The sequence below is a fragment of the Mobula hypostoma genome, chromosome 11 (assembly GCF_963921235.1).
Source record: "Mobula hypostoma chromosome 11, sMobHyp1.1, whole genome shotgun sequence".
Lineage (NCBI taxonomy): Eukaryota > Metazoa > Chordata > Chondrichthyes > Myliobatiformes > Myliobatidae > Mobula > Mobula hypostoma.
Window position 1 is genome coordinate 102,451,187 of NC_086107.1, and position 14,286 is coordinate 102,465,472.

Sequence of the window (14,286 nt, forward strand, 5' to 3'; positions counted from 1 at the left end):
CTGTCCAGTCACAGTGACACTAAAAAAAAGTACAGCACAAAAACAGGCCCTTGGCCCCATCTAGTCCATGCCAACCTATTTAAACTGCCTACTGCTATCAATCTGCACTGGGATCATAGCCCTCCATAACCCTATCATCCATGTACCTGTACAAACTTTGCTTAAATATTGAAATCGAGCTCACATGTACCACTTGTGCTGGCAGCTCATTCCACTCTCTCACAAACCTCTGAGTAAAGACATTTCCCCTCATGTCCCACTTAAACTTTTCACCTTTCACCCTTAACCCATGACCTCTGGTTGTAGTGCCACCCAACAACAGTGGAAAAAGCCTGTATTTACTCTATCTATACCTCTCATAATTCTCAATCTTCTACGTTCCAAGGATTAAAGTCCTATTCCCAAACTTTTAACTTCATTTTCAACTGCAAACATGGAAAACTTCACATGGAATTCTTAATAAGCAATATAGCACCCAGATATTACCCATACTGGAATTTTCCTGATTTATTTGAGAAGTACACAACCATCCAGTCTTCTACAATAGCAAATAGATGCAACACCCAACCATTCCACCACAACAGTTAAACTGGGGCAGAGACCATTCTGGAACACAAACGAGAATGTCTTCTGGTCCCCTAGTCTTTGCTCCAATGTTCTCAGCCATTATTGTTTCTAACATATTTCCTAATGGCATTGGACAAGGACAATTTGGTTCATGGTGCAATTCCACCACTCCCATTATCCTACTGATTTCCCTGTAAACCAGGGGATCCCAAGCTTTTTTATGTCAGGGACCCCAGGTTGGGAACCCCTGCGGTAAACCATTCTTTCTCATAATAGCAGCAGCTCCATTCTAAACCCACACACTAGGAGCAGTTAACAGCAGTCAATTAACCTGCCTTAGGGAACATGCCACGTTCCTTGGGGAAGCAGGAGGAAACTTCAACACCCAGAGGACATGCAGGCAGTCACAGGGAGAACATGCAAACTCCAAACAGAGAGCGCCCAAGGTCAGGCTGCAATCTGTTGCATCACTGTGCTGCTCACTCTCTTCCTTGAAATCACCTGCATTTAAGCAATTTGGCTAAAAGTCAACTTTTGTGATGGTTTGAAAGTCAAAAGGAGGCGGAGGTGGACCTCCACTTTGACTGAAAATGACAGCACGCACATTTTCCTTGGATTCTGCACCTACATGCTGGGCTCTATCATCACTGAAGATTAAAAACATTCATGATGCCTCCCATTCACCCGACACCATCCCCAATTATCTAACCACCATTTATGACCAGAACGGGATAGGACTAGTAATTTTCTCAATGTGAAGATGGAAGGCATCTCCTCAAGTACTGTGCAGTGGAAACCTAGCAGTACAAGCCTGGGCAGATGCATCTGACGTGGATAGATCGATGTGAGAAGGATTAGCTTTATTATTTGCCACATGTACATCGAAACAGTGACATGCATTGTTTTACATCGAAGGACCACAGTCTGAGGACTGTACTGGGGGCAGCACGCAAGTGTTGTCATGCCTCTGGCACCGACATAGCATGCCCATAACTCACTAACACTAATCGTACATTTAAAAAAAAATTTTTATTGACATATAGCATGGAGTAGGCACTTCTGGCCCTTCGAGCCATGCCACTCGGCAATACCCCGATTTAATCCTAGCTTAACCACATGACAATTCACAACGACCAATTAGCCTACTGACCTGAACGTCTTTGGAATGCGGGAGGAAACTGGAGCACCTGGAGGAAACCCACGCGGTCATGGGGAGAATGTACAAACTCCCTGCAATCAAACTCTGATCGGTGATCACTAACGCTGTAAAGTGATTGCATTAACCACTATATTACTGTGCCATCCCATGATCTTATAGGATGGTACTTTCAACCTTTAAGACGTTATGGTGCAACCAAGCCATAGGTCAGACATCAGTCCCTACTCACTGCACTTTCAATACTCCTGTGTTTCCCACACAACCAGTGCTGGCCCATCAGCTGAGGGTGGGTAATAGCTGGTAACTTAGGCTTTCTTTCCTGTGTTTGACCAGATGCCAGAGAACTTTGTGAAGCGTAGTATCAATGTTTGAAAAGCTCCCCGAGCCACTCCCTCCTGATTTAAATAGTTGGATATATAAAATAGAAACAGGCTCTTCAGTTCACTGTCCACATTTACCATGAAGCACCATATACGTTAATGCCATCCAACCCCCTTCCAACCCTTCTATCGCACGTCTACACACTAGCAGCAATTTACAGAGCACAAAAAACCTACCAATCCCCACGTAGCTGGGACAAGAAAGGAAACCAGAGCACCTGAAAAGTCACAGGGAGAACGTGCAAACTCCACACCATCAGCAATTGTTGGCACGTAGCCAAGTGGTTAAGGCGTTCGTCTAGTGATTTGAAGGTCGCTAGTTCGAGCCTAGGCTGAGGCAGCGTGTGTGTCCTTAAGCAAGGCATTTAACCACACATTGCTTTGCGACGACACCGGTGCCAAGCTGTATTGGCTCTAGTGCCCTTCCCTTGGACAACATCAGTGGCGGGGAGAGGGGAGACTTGCAGCATGGGCAACTGCTGGTCTTCCATACAACCTTGCCCAGGCCTGCGCCCTGGAAACCCTCCAAGGCACAAATCCATGGTCTCATGAGACTAACGAATGCCTATAAAGAACACCATAAGACAGTAGCACTTACAACTGCGTCACTAACCATCCTGCCAATGGGATTGGATGTTGCTAGGGATGCATTCCATGAATGTGCTGCTTGACTAGTCTGTGGGTCAGGACTCCCAGTTTAAACAAATAGATGTGATCTTATTGGGCTGACTAGATTGCCATGTTCTTTTTAAAAGGTTTGGAGCAGTGAGGTTAGACCAATACAACCGTGTACTACGGTTTTGTTCTCAATGCCCTTTACTGGACCCAGAAGGGCTGTTAAGAGTCAAATGTTTTGCTGAGAGTCTGAGTCTAATTTAGGTTAACAAACCAATCACCATTACAGATGGTCATAGCCAGACTATTAAAATGTACAAATTTTAATTTCTACAGCTGCCTTTTTGGGATTCCACAATGGTGTCAGTTCTGCCATCTGCTCTTGCGTTGGTTAATTCAGTGAATGCTGCCCTATCGCTACAAACTGATCTAATGCAAACCACAGCAAGCCATGCAGCATGCCCAGTCACAGGGTTTGTATCAGATGACAGGCCAAATGGAAGGATAACTAACCTGTAACCGGGCCAGGATGCTGGCTTTCTTCGAGTTGGAAGAGTAGCTCCGAGAACAAGAGACACTGCAGAACCTTTTAGTCTTGGAAAAGAAGTCTTCCCGCTCGCCTTTAATGCCGCACATCTCGCAGGTAGCTTTGCGTATTTAAGAAAAAATGTTTTAGAACAGCAGAACCAAAGCAGGTAAAGAGGTCAAAAGAAATTTTCGAGTTCTTAAACAGAAGGTGCTGCAAGTAAATCAGTGAACCTGTTGGTTTCTGAAAAGGAGAGGCTAATTAAACTCCAGCCATTCTGCATAATGCTGGAGGTTTCCAAGCCTTGATTTCTATCAGACTCTGGTAAGTAGGCTGTGTTCATAGCAAGCCTAAGGGTTTCTACTAGGACCAATGCTTTTCTCAATACATACTTCGACACGCACAATTTTACAAGTTTACAGATGATACAAAACCCGGAGGCACATGTGAACTGTGGGAAATCAGGCTGTGAGGATGCAGCCTTTTTGAGGCATTGCCTTTTGAAGATATCCTCGATGCTGGAGAGGCAAGTGTCCTGATGGAGCTGGCTGAGTTTGTAACTTTGTGCAGCCTTTTCCAATCCTGCGTATTAATCCCTCCATACCATAGTGATGCAACTAGTTAGAATGCTCTCCCCGGTGCATCAGCAGAAGTTTGCTGGAGTCTTTGGCAACCTCTCCTCAAACTCCTATTGAAATAAAGATGCCGTCATGCCTTCTTTGTAATTGCATTAATACATTGGACCCATGAGGGATCTTCAAAGATACTGATTCCCAGAAACTTGAAGCTGCTCACTCTTTCCACTGCTGATCCCTTGATGAGAACTGCTGTGAGCTCCCTCAACTTCCCCTTCCTGAAGTCCACAGTCAATTCATTACTTTTACTGACATTGAGTGCAAGGTTGTTGTTGCGACGCCACTCAACTAGCTGATCTATTTCACTCCTGTACGTCTCCTCGTCACCATCTGAGATTCTGCCAGCAATAGTTGTGTCATCGGCAAACTTACAGATGGTGCTCGAGCTGTGCCTAGCCACACAGTCGTAGGTGTAGAGAGTAGAGCAATGTGCTAAGCGTGCATTCTTTGAATTGCAGCATTATTGATTGTCAGTGAGGAGGAAATGTTATGCACTGACTGTGGTCTCCTGATGAGAAAGTCAAGGATCAAAAAGATAGTAACAGACTTCAGAGAAATACAATCAGGCTGGGTGGGAGTGGCGAAGAGGAGTGGCAGAAATTAAATGGTGACAAAAATTTCAGTAAGAAGAATGAAAGAGGCAGTCACATTACAGTGTTCCCAACTGGGGTTCATGGACCCCTTGCTTAATGGTATTGGTCCAAAGCATAAAAAAGATTGGGAACCCTACAACTACATCGTTCTATATGAAAAGGAATACAAGAATAGAGAGAACTGAGGCTATATGAGCATAGTTTGTTCAATGTGACAGGGTAGGTTCAGAAAGCGGTTCAACGTGCATACACGATCCCAGACTTGATCAATGAAGGTGCAAAGTGGAGTACAAGAGCAAAAGGAAGTCATCATGAAGTTGCATAAAACCTGCTTCATCTATAACCCGAGGGGTGTGTGCTGTTCTGGGTGCCTCACTGTGGAGAGATTGAAAGCTTTGGAGAGGATGCAGAAGAGAAGAGATTTTACAAAATGATTCCTATGATGGAAGATTTTAAACTTTGCAGGAGGAATTGGATAAGTGGAACAGAGGAAGAGGAGTATGAGGAGATCTGACAGAGGAATTTAAAAGCATAGGGGTGGGAAAGACTGAGCGAAAGTGTTCCAACTGGCCAAGAACAAAGGAACATAGAATGAAACCTTTTGGTAAAAGAAACAAATAGATGCAAAGGGGAAAATAAAAAATAGATCTGATTAGTTAGGGTCTGGAATATACTGCCAGAATTGTTGAGGAGGTAGATTTAGTTGTAACTTTCAAAAGGGAGCTGGATAAATACCCAATAGAAAAGCAAGGTGGGCAAGTAGAGCTTACCTTAGGGAAAAAAAACTAGACAGAACAGAACAAAATGGCCTCCTTCCTTGCTGGAAGCATTTTGTGATGCTGAAATCCTGCTACCAGTTATGGCCTGTATTAGAACACAGAACATAACAGCACAGTACAGACCCTTCAGCCCACAACAGTGGGCCGATCTTTAAACCTACTCCAAGATTAATCTGACCCTTTCTTTCCACATTGCCCTCCATTTTTTAAAAGATCATCTATTTGCCTATCTAAGGGTCTGTTAAATGTCCCTAATGTATCTACCACTATCACCACCGCAAGGCAGCATGTTCCACGCACCCACCACTTTGTGCAAGGAAAACTTACCTCAACATTCCCCTCTACTTTCGTCCCAATCACTTTAAAATTATGTCCCCTCATATTAGTCATTTCTACCCTGGGAAGAAGTCTCTGGCAATCTACTCGATCTATACCTTTTCTACAAGGGTTTTACAGAGCTGCAACAATGAAGGCCATATGCCTTCTTAACAACTTGCTGTGGTAGTGAAAAAGGATCTAGAGTTTTCCTGGCATACACGATGAATAAACTCTTCTTGGGCTTCCAGCCGGGTACCAACATCGACTATAACTGACATTTCAATAACCAACTCTGTCATCTTCCTCAGGGATGAAAAGGATCTAGTGCTTTTCCGGCGTATAGGACGAATAAACTCTTTTCGGGCTTCCAGCCAGGTACAGGTATCGATTATAAATAAGGTTTCGATGACCAACTCTGCCATTCCCTGATGAAGATGACAGAGTTTATCATCGAAACGTCGATTATAATCAATACCTGTACCTGGTTGGAAGTCCGAGAAGAGTTTATTCATTGCTGTGGAAGCTTAGACATGGTAATGTCCAGCATACACATTAGATATTGGACATAGGATGAGAAATAGAGATACTTTGTTTAAGCCCATCCTAATTAGAAAATGCCTAATTCTACTTTAATTTCAGTTGCTGACTTTGATCCATCGACCATTTCTCATTAGCTATTTGATGATCGAATTTAAAAATTTCTGTTGACTCAGCCTTGCTCCATACCCTTTGAATTAAAAGCATGACCCCAATGTACTATGAAACAGACCAACTATAATATTAAAGAGAAACCCCTCCCCCCTTCATTTAATCAATATCTTCAGTTTTGTCCACCATGCTACAGGAAGGATGTTAAGCTGTAGGCAAGGTATAGATGAGGTTTTATAGGATGTTGGCAGTATCGGAGAATTATAGCATAGGTCAGAGCTTTTCTTTTTTAGAACAAAGGGGACAAAACAAATGTATAAAATTACAAAAGACTTACAAAGTGTGAAGAGAAACCATTGATTTCCCCTTGACAGAATGGGCAGTAACTAGGAAGGTAGACTTTCAAGTTAACTGCAGAAGAATTAAGAGGAAAGATTTTCCTTAACCTCAATGAATTTTGGTGACTCGAAACTGAGAGGATGGTAGCGAGAAAATAATGTCACATGGATAAAAGAGAAAGTTTTAAAATTTAGCTTAAAAAAAAATATTGAAGGAGACTTGAAGAGCCATACTTTGCAGGGTAAAAGGACTGAGAGCTGGGTCACAAAATTAGCATAAATAATCCATTTTTAGCCTAGTATGGACTCAATGGAGCAGGCAGCTATGTTACAAATTAGTAAGAATAAGACAACAAAAATCAACCCAATCATTCCTTGTCTACCTCCAAAAAAAAAATCAGCTCTCGACATTAACAAGTGTCACAGATCTGAGAGTCCAGGACAGACAAATACAATAATTCATATCAGTTTCTGACAATCAAATCATGTTACAAATTAATAAGAGTAAGACAACAAAAAACAAGACTCTCATATCTTGTCTACTCTTCAAAAATCAGGTCTCGATAAATCACATTATACACTAACAAACGCACAATATTGTTACTCAATGTACCCATTCCAAATTTTCCATTGATGGACAACTCATCGTCATCGTTTGTCATTCCAGATATCGACTCGGACTCCAGATCTTTGTGCTGGCTCCGCTCCTCTTCTTCCATGCGCTCGTCACTCGATTCCCCGGTGGTGAAGTTCCCATCACTGCTGCTGCATCGGTCCTCCAGGCTATCGTAGCCATCAAATAGTCCATAGTCGTCTTCTACAAAAGCCATTCCTGTGTCATGCTGCAGCTGAAACAGCAATGGGGGGAGAAACAAAAATCAATACAAGACTTAAACTGATGAAAGCTTCTGGGTCTGCAGTGTTAAGTTTGAACAACCATGATCCAAGTTCAACAGAGGAAGACAACATTCTGTACCTACAATGTTCCCCATTTTGTTTGTGTGGGCATGTGGCCAAGTGGTTAAGGCATTGGACTAGCGACCTGAAGGGCGTGAGTTTGAGCCCCAGCCAAGGCAATGTGTTGTGTCCTTGAGCAAGGCACTTAATCACACATTGCTCTGCAACGACACTGGTGCCAAGCTGTATGGGTCTTAATGCCCTTCCCTTGGACAACATTGGTGTTGTGGAGAGGAGAGACTTGCAGCATGGGCAAATGCTGGTCTTCCATACAACCTTGACCAGGCCTGTGCCCTGCAGAGTGAAGACTTTCCAGGTGCAGATCCATGGTCTCGCAAGACTAACGGATGCCTTAATCCCCATTTTGTGACAGGCACTCACAACAGCATTTTCTTCCAAAGATTAGTTAGGCAATTGATGAATAGGAAGAGGTGAAGGTGGCATGGGGGGGCGGGGGGGGGAGAAAAGAAGATATGGGGGGGGTAGCTGATTTGCAAAAGAAAACAAACAGCAAATGCAAAAAAAACCCTAATAATAACAATAATAACTAAATAGTAAATAAGTAACACTGAGAACTTGAATTGAGGAGTCCCTGAAAGTGAGTCCATAGGTTGTGGAACCAGTTCAGTGTTGAGGTGAGTGACGTTTTCTATGCTGGTTTAGGAGCCTGATGGTTGAAGGGTAAAAACTGGTCCTGAACCTGGTGGTGTGAGACCTTTCCCAGTGGCAGCAGTGAGGTGAGAGCACGGCCTGGACAGTGGACGTCATGATGAATGGATACTGCTTTCTTGTGGCAGTGCCCTTTGTATATGCTCAATGGTAGGGAGGGCTTTTCCTGTGATAGACTGAGCTGTATCCACCACTTTTTGTTGGCTTTCCCTATCTTGGGTATTGGTGCTTCAAACCAGGCAGTGATGCAACCATTCCACTGTACACCTTGAGAAGTTTGTCCAAATTTTAGATGACATGCTGAATCTATGCAGACTTCTGAGAAAGTAGAAGCAGTGCCGAGTTTCCCTTGTAGTGGCACTTACATGCCGATTCCAGGACAGACTCTCCGACACATTATGTGATGGTGAACTATTGCAGTCCCAGCAATGGACTACCACCCTGGCATCGAAAGAGACATGAAGAAGATGATGGGAGAAACAACCAATCTGCTGGAAGAACTCAGCGGGTCGAGCGACATCGGTAGAAGGAAAGGAACTTTTGCCATTTTGGGTTGAAAATCTGGATTAGATCTGAGAGTGGAGAGGCAAGATGACCAGTATGAAGAGGAGGAGAGTGGTGACAAAGGAGTCCAGGTGATTGGTGGACTGAGGAGGGGTGCAAGGCAACAGGCAGGTTGTACCAGGGAGCGACAATGGAGTTGGAAGACAGTAGCAGGTGAATGATGGATGGAGCGAAGGGAAAGAAGGGAAAGACAGAAAAAAACAGATGGAGCAAGGTGGAGAGAGGAGTGTGAAGGTTGGAGACAGCTGTTGGAGGGAGACAAGCAGGAACACCAAGCACTATGTTCTGCATTCCAATACTGACAGTCCTTGGTATTCCTGCTTATCTTGCTCCAACAGCTGTCTTCAGCCTTTACCCTCCCCTTTCCCCACCTTGTTCTATGTGGTTTTTTTTCTGCCTTTTCCTTCTTTCCTCTCTCTTTATCTGGCTCCATCTATCATTCGCTTACCACTGTCTTCCAGCTCCACTGTAGTTCCCCTCCCTGGGACGACCTGCCTGTCACCTTACACTCCTCACACTACCAATCACCTGGAACTCCTTTCCCATCAGTCCCCCTCTCTACACTCGGTTCTGATGCAGGGATTCAACCTGAAGCACTGGTAATTCCTCTGCTCACACAGATGCTGCTTGACCTGCTGAATTCTTCCAGCAGATTGTTGAACCTGGACATTAACTCAGATTTGAACTGTTAACTCTGTTTCTCTTTCCACAGACGTTCCCTGACCTGCTGAGTTTTCCCCAGCATTCCAGCTCCACCACAAGTGCTCCACCGCCATCCCCCCCCCCCGCAAACCATCAAGGTCACATTGAAGAGACAGTGCCTCAAGAAGGTGGTGTTCATTACCCTCACCATCCGGGATATGCCCTTTTCTCCTTACTGCTATCAGCAGAGGAGGTACAGGAGCCTGAAGACTCAATGATTCAGGAACAGCTTCTTACCTTCCACCATCAGATTTCTGAATGGTCCATGTACACTACTTTATACTTTATTGTCACCAAACAATTGATACTAGAGCGTACAATCATCACAGGGATATTTGATTCTGCTCTTCGTACTCCCTGGAGTACAAATCGATAGTAAATATTAAAAATTTAAATTATAAATCATAAATAGAAAATAGAAAAGGGAAAGTAAGGTAGTGCAAAAAAAACGAGAGGCAGGTCCAGATATTCGGAGGTTATGGCCCAGATCTGGGTCAGGATCCATTCAGCAGTCTTATCACAGTTGGAAAGAAGCTGTTCCCAAATCTGGCCGTACGAGTCTTCAAGCTCCTGTGCAATACCTTACTATTCTTTTGTTTTTGCACTATTTAGCTCTGTAATTCATAGTAATTTTATATCTTTGCATTGTACTGCTGTAATGCAAATTACACATTTTATAAGTCAGTGATAATAAATCTAATTCAGTGATCTCATTGTTATCTATTAGCAATAGCCTACTGTGCATAAATTGGCTGCTGTACTTAGAAACAAGATATAAACTACTATTCAAAAATACTTCCACCAACTTTGAAACATCCTTCAACCATGAAAGGTGCTATAAAAACAAGTCTTTTTATGATCCTGGCAGTGTTTCAGATAGCTTCAGTGTTATTGAGAAGTGCAATATTAGGTCACATAATATATATCTTATCCCCTAGGATTTCACACACCTCATAGTGCAATTTAAAATGTCGTTCCGTCATCAACAGAGGTAGAAATAAAAGAATTTTAATCCACTGCACCCACATTTAACATGAGAACATAAACAGTCAATAAAGGACTAGATCATTTGTTCTCAAGCCTGTTCTACCAGTCAACATCCATAGCTGATCTTCTACGTCCATGTTCCTAAATTCCTCTGACATACAAAAATACACTCAGTGGTCACTTTATCAGATACACCTGCTCGTTAATGCAAATATCTAATTAGCCAATCATGTGGCAGCCACTGAATGCATAAAAGCAGGCAGACAGGGCACAAGGTTCAGTGGTTGTTCAGACCAAACATCAGAATGGGGAAGAAATGTGACTGTGGAATGATTGCTGGTTTGAGAATCTCAGAAACTGCTGACCTATGGAGATTTTCACGTACAACGGTCTCTGGGGTTTGCTGAGCATGGTGCAAAAAACAAAAGAAAAAAAAAACCCAGTGAGCAGTTTTTCTGTGGGTGAAAATGCCTTGTTAATGAAAGAGGACAGGTGAGAATGGCCAGACTGCTTCAAGCTGACAGGAAGGCGACAGCAACTCGAATAACCATGTGTTACAACAGTGGAGTGAAGAGCATATCTGAATGCACAACATGTGGAACCTTGAAGTGGATGGGCTACAGCAGCAGAAGACCATGAACATCCACTCAGTGGCCATTTTTAGATACCCCCTGTACCTAACAGAGCAGCCACTGAATGTATGTTTAGAACTCAAGCAATGGCTGAGGCTCCTTTCCAAGGTACAGATTTCAAAAGGTTCAGCATTCTCTGAGTAAGAGATTTCTTGCCATTTCAGTTCAAATGACCATCTCTGATTGTGTGTCCCAGGTAAGAGATTCCTCAGCCGAGGAAACATCCCGTCAGGCCATTGAAGAATCTTTGAGTATGACAGGATTGGGTACAGTGTTGATTTTAGAGCCCTGGAGATCTGGCTTTCCAATGAAATCAATAGTGAAAACTACTGGAGAATGTAAATCCATTATCTCGTTTAGCTTCACTTGTGTATCTCTCAGTAAGAATCTTGGGCAAGTGCCAGTAGTTATTTACCCAACATCTATCTGCCAACAGATATAACCCATCCTCTATCAAGGCTTTGACTTGTCCTGCTAAGCCTTGTGCAACCACGGGGACAGCTTCTTCCTACACACTGAGGAGATTCTAGGCATGCAACCTAGCCCACTCCTTTGGTCTTACCAAATCTCCTTGGGACCAGTTCCCCTAACTGATAGAAGCTTTGAGTTGCTCTCTAAAGAGATGGGATTGTCTTCAACTATGCACTGCCAATCTCTTGGTTAACCAAAGTCTTGATTTTAAAATTTGTCTCCATTTTTTTAAAAATCTCCTCAGTTTCTCCCCACCCTCATAACCTCCACCCTTATAACCTCCTCCCTTCAAGACATGTGCATTCAAGTTCAGAATGGTTTTACATTGCTGACTGTAACCTCTCCATCACTGGGACCTTCAGCTGTTGAGATATGAAACTCTGGAGTTTCATAGCAAACTACTCTTTAAAATACTCTTCATAATCTATGAAATCTAGCCCAGATTTTCCTTATGAGGCAAAGCTTCCATTTTTCCAGAATATGGACATGCCATTGGGGCATTTTGCCACATTAACAAACAAGAATAAAAGGAAGACAAAACAGAGTACTGAAAACACTCAACAAGTCACACAGCAACTGTGGAGAGGCAGAGTTAACAGTTCAGGTCACTGATCCTATTTCAATGTACAAACGTTAGTATTTAAGTTTTGAAATGACTGTATGGATGGCATCACATATCTAGATGTGCCAATAATAAACCCACTACTGATTTCATTTAATCGGAACTAAGACCATACGACATGGGAGCAGAACTAGGCCATTCAGCCTGCTCCAGCATTCCATCATGGCTGATTTATATCCCGCTAAATCCCATTCTCCTGCCTTTCTCTTGCAACTTTAGGCACCTTTACTAATCAAGAACCTTTGCTTTAAATATACACAATGACTTGATCTCCACAGCCATATATGGCAATGAATTCCACACCTTGTAGTTCAGGAGTCTCCTACCTGGGTCCACAGACCCCTTGCTTAATGGTATTGGCCACTAGCATAAAGAAAGGTTGGGAACCCCTGCTCTAGCTAAAGAAATTGCCCCTCATCTCTGTTCTAAAGGGGCATTCTTCTATTCTGAGACTGTGCCCTCTGGTCCTAGACTCCCCCACCATAGGAGACATCTTATGCCATATAAAATGGCATCAAGGGTGGATTAGTATAATAAGTAGTTGATGGCTGGTGCAGGCGCAGTTGGCCAAGGGGCCTGTTTCCACACTGCATCTGAGACTCAGTAATTTAAGGCCTCGGTGTTGTTTTGCTGCCAGCGCTACTCAAACTCAAGCCGTCAGCTAATCTGTGGCAAATGCAGTGAAAAGCTCAACTCTACTCACACCAAAGGCTACATCTTCTGACAGCCACCCGCGCACCAAAATCACAGTGTCTGACAACTATTATATAAATTAGAGCTTAAAACAAACTTTGGATGTCAGCAATCTGAAAGAACAACAGAAAATACTGTTAATGTTCAACAGGCAATCACTACACATAGGCATTTGGAAAGGTCAAATGGGATTAATGCGGACAGACAAAAAGCTCGGTAAGCTGCGATGGGCTGAAGGAATAAATTCTGTGCTGTGTGACGTTATGACTGAGATGAGGCAGCAGAAACAGGCAACGGTTCTGGTGACGTGTCTTTGACTTGAAACATTAACTCTTGTTTCTCTTTCAGCACATACTACCCGATCTGAGTATTTCCAGTGTCTTCTTCGTTCCAATATTTTCTGCCTTTATTATGTAACTGAAATAGTGTTCAAGTTACAAAATTGGAAATCAATACATACTGGCTGCATCATTTGCAATCGGAATATTGCAATGAAAAAGTCAGGGGCAGGTTTCAGAGCCCAAGGTAAACAGTTGTTTCTCAGAACAATTATCTTCTATTCATCAGCAATTACTTTGATTGTCACGTGTAGCGAGGAACAGTGGGGAAAAACTACTTTGAATGGCATGCATTACAGCTCATTTTTAAAATTGTGCAGGGGAAAATTAACAGCATGCAGAATTCTGAATACAGTCACAGTAAAGGGGCAGGTACATAATAATGTGCAAGGCCACGTCGATGTAGATTGTGAGTTCAGAGTCTATTTTATTGAGCAGAGGAAAGGAGAAGTGTGCAGGGTGATTGCACAAAGTTATAAAACGTTTCAATAGCTATATCAAACAGATTCCATTCCTAAGCGGCGATGGGGCTGTTTTTTTTTTAAACGGATGTTAACACTACTGAACAAACTGACCATACGACACTGAGAATGTATGAAGTTATTGAACTGTTAATTATGTTATATTTTTTCATTACGATAAAGTTTATTAAATGTAAAAAAAAACAAATGGGCTCCAAGCAACAGTACAAACGCTTTTAAAACCAACCAACTCTCACTTCCTATACTATCTGGCAATAATATTAGGTTTTTATTTCCAAAGTGAAAGGTAGGAAAAAAAACTAACTTGAAGCAAGAGCATTAAAAATATTATTGACACAATATGTAGGTATAGGGACATCAATTACAGAATAGGGGCTTTCATAAGAGAAGGGCAATCAATCATCGTTGAACTTGCAGCTTATCTTAATACAAAATATTATTATTTTCAATCTATTTTAAAACAATTAAAAATAAAACTTACAATATTTTCCCCAGCAGATCCGTGTCCCGTGTATCTTGATTATTGAACCAAAATCACATTGCTCCCATCTTAGGAAGAGCCACCGCGAAATAAGATGCCACCTTACTGGAGGAGACCTACATCCTCCACA

The 14,286-nt window shown here is 42.7% G+C and overlaps 1 protein-coding gene across 3 annotated transcripts in view; it reads right to left on the bottom strand.

Annotated features, from left to right (window-relative positions):
• Positions 1 to 14,235, bottom strand: part of l3mbtl2 (L3MBTL histone methyl-lysine binding protein 2) — a 169,989-nt gene extending 155,754 nt beyond the window's left edge. For all 3 annotated transcript variants that reach the window (XM_063062699.1, XM_063062700.1, XM_063062701.1), the window contains exons 1-3: positions 14,157 to 14,235; positions 7,172 to 7,406; positions 3,235 to 3,368 (exon numbers count right to left, since the gene is read on the bottom strand). In XM_063062699.1, the coding sequence (XP_062918769.1) occupies positions 3,235 to 3,368; positions 7,172 to 7,388 (351 nt within the window). In that variant the 5' untranslated portion in view covers positions 7,389 to 7,406; positions 14,157 to 14,235. The remainder of the gene's footprint in view (positions 1 to 3,234; positions 3,369 to 7,171; positions 7,407 to 14,156) is intronic.
• Positions 14,236 to 14,286: the final 51 nt, after the last annotated feature.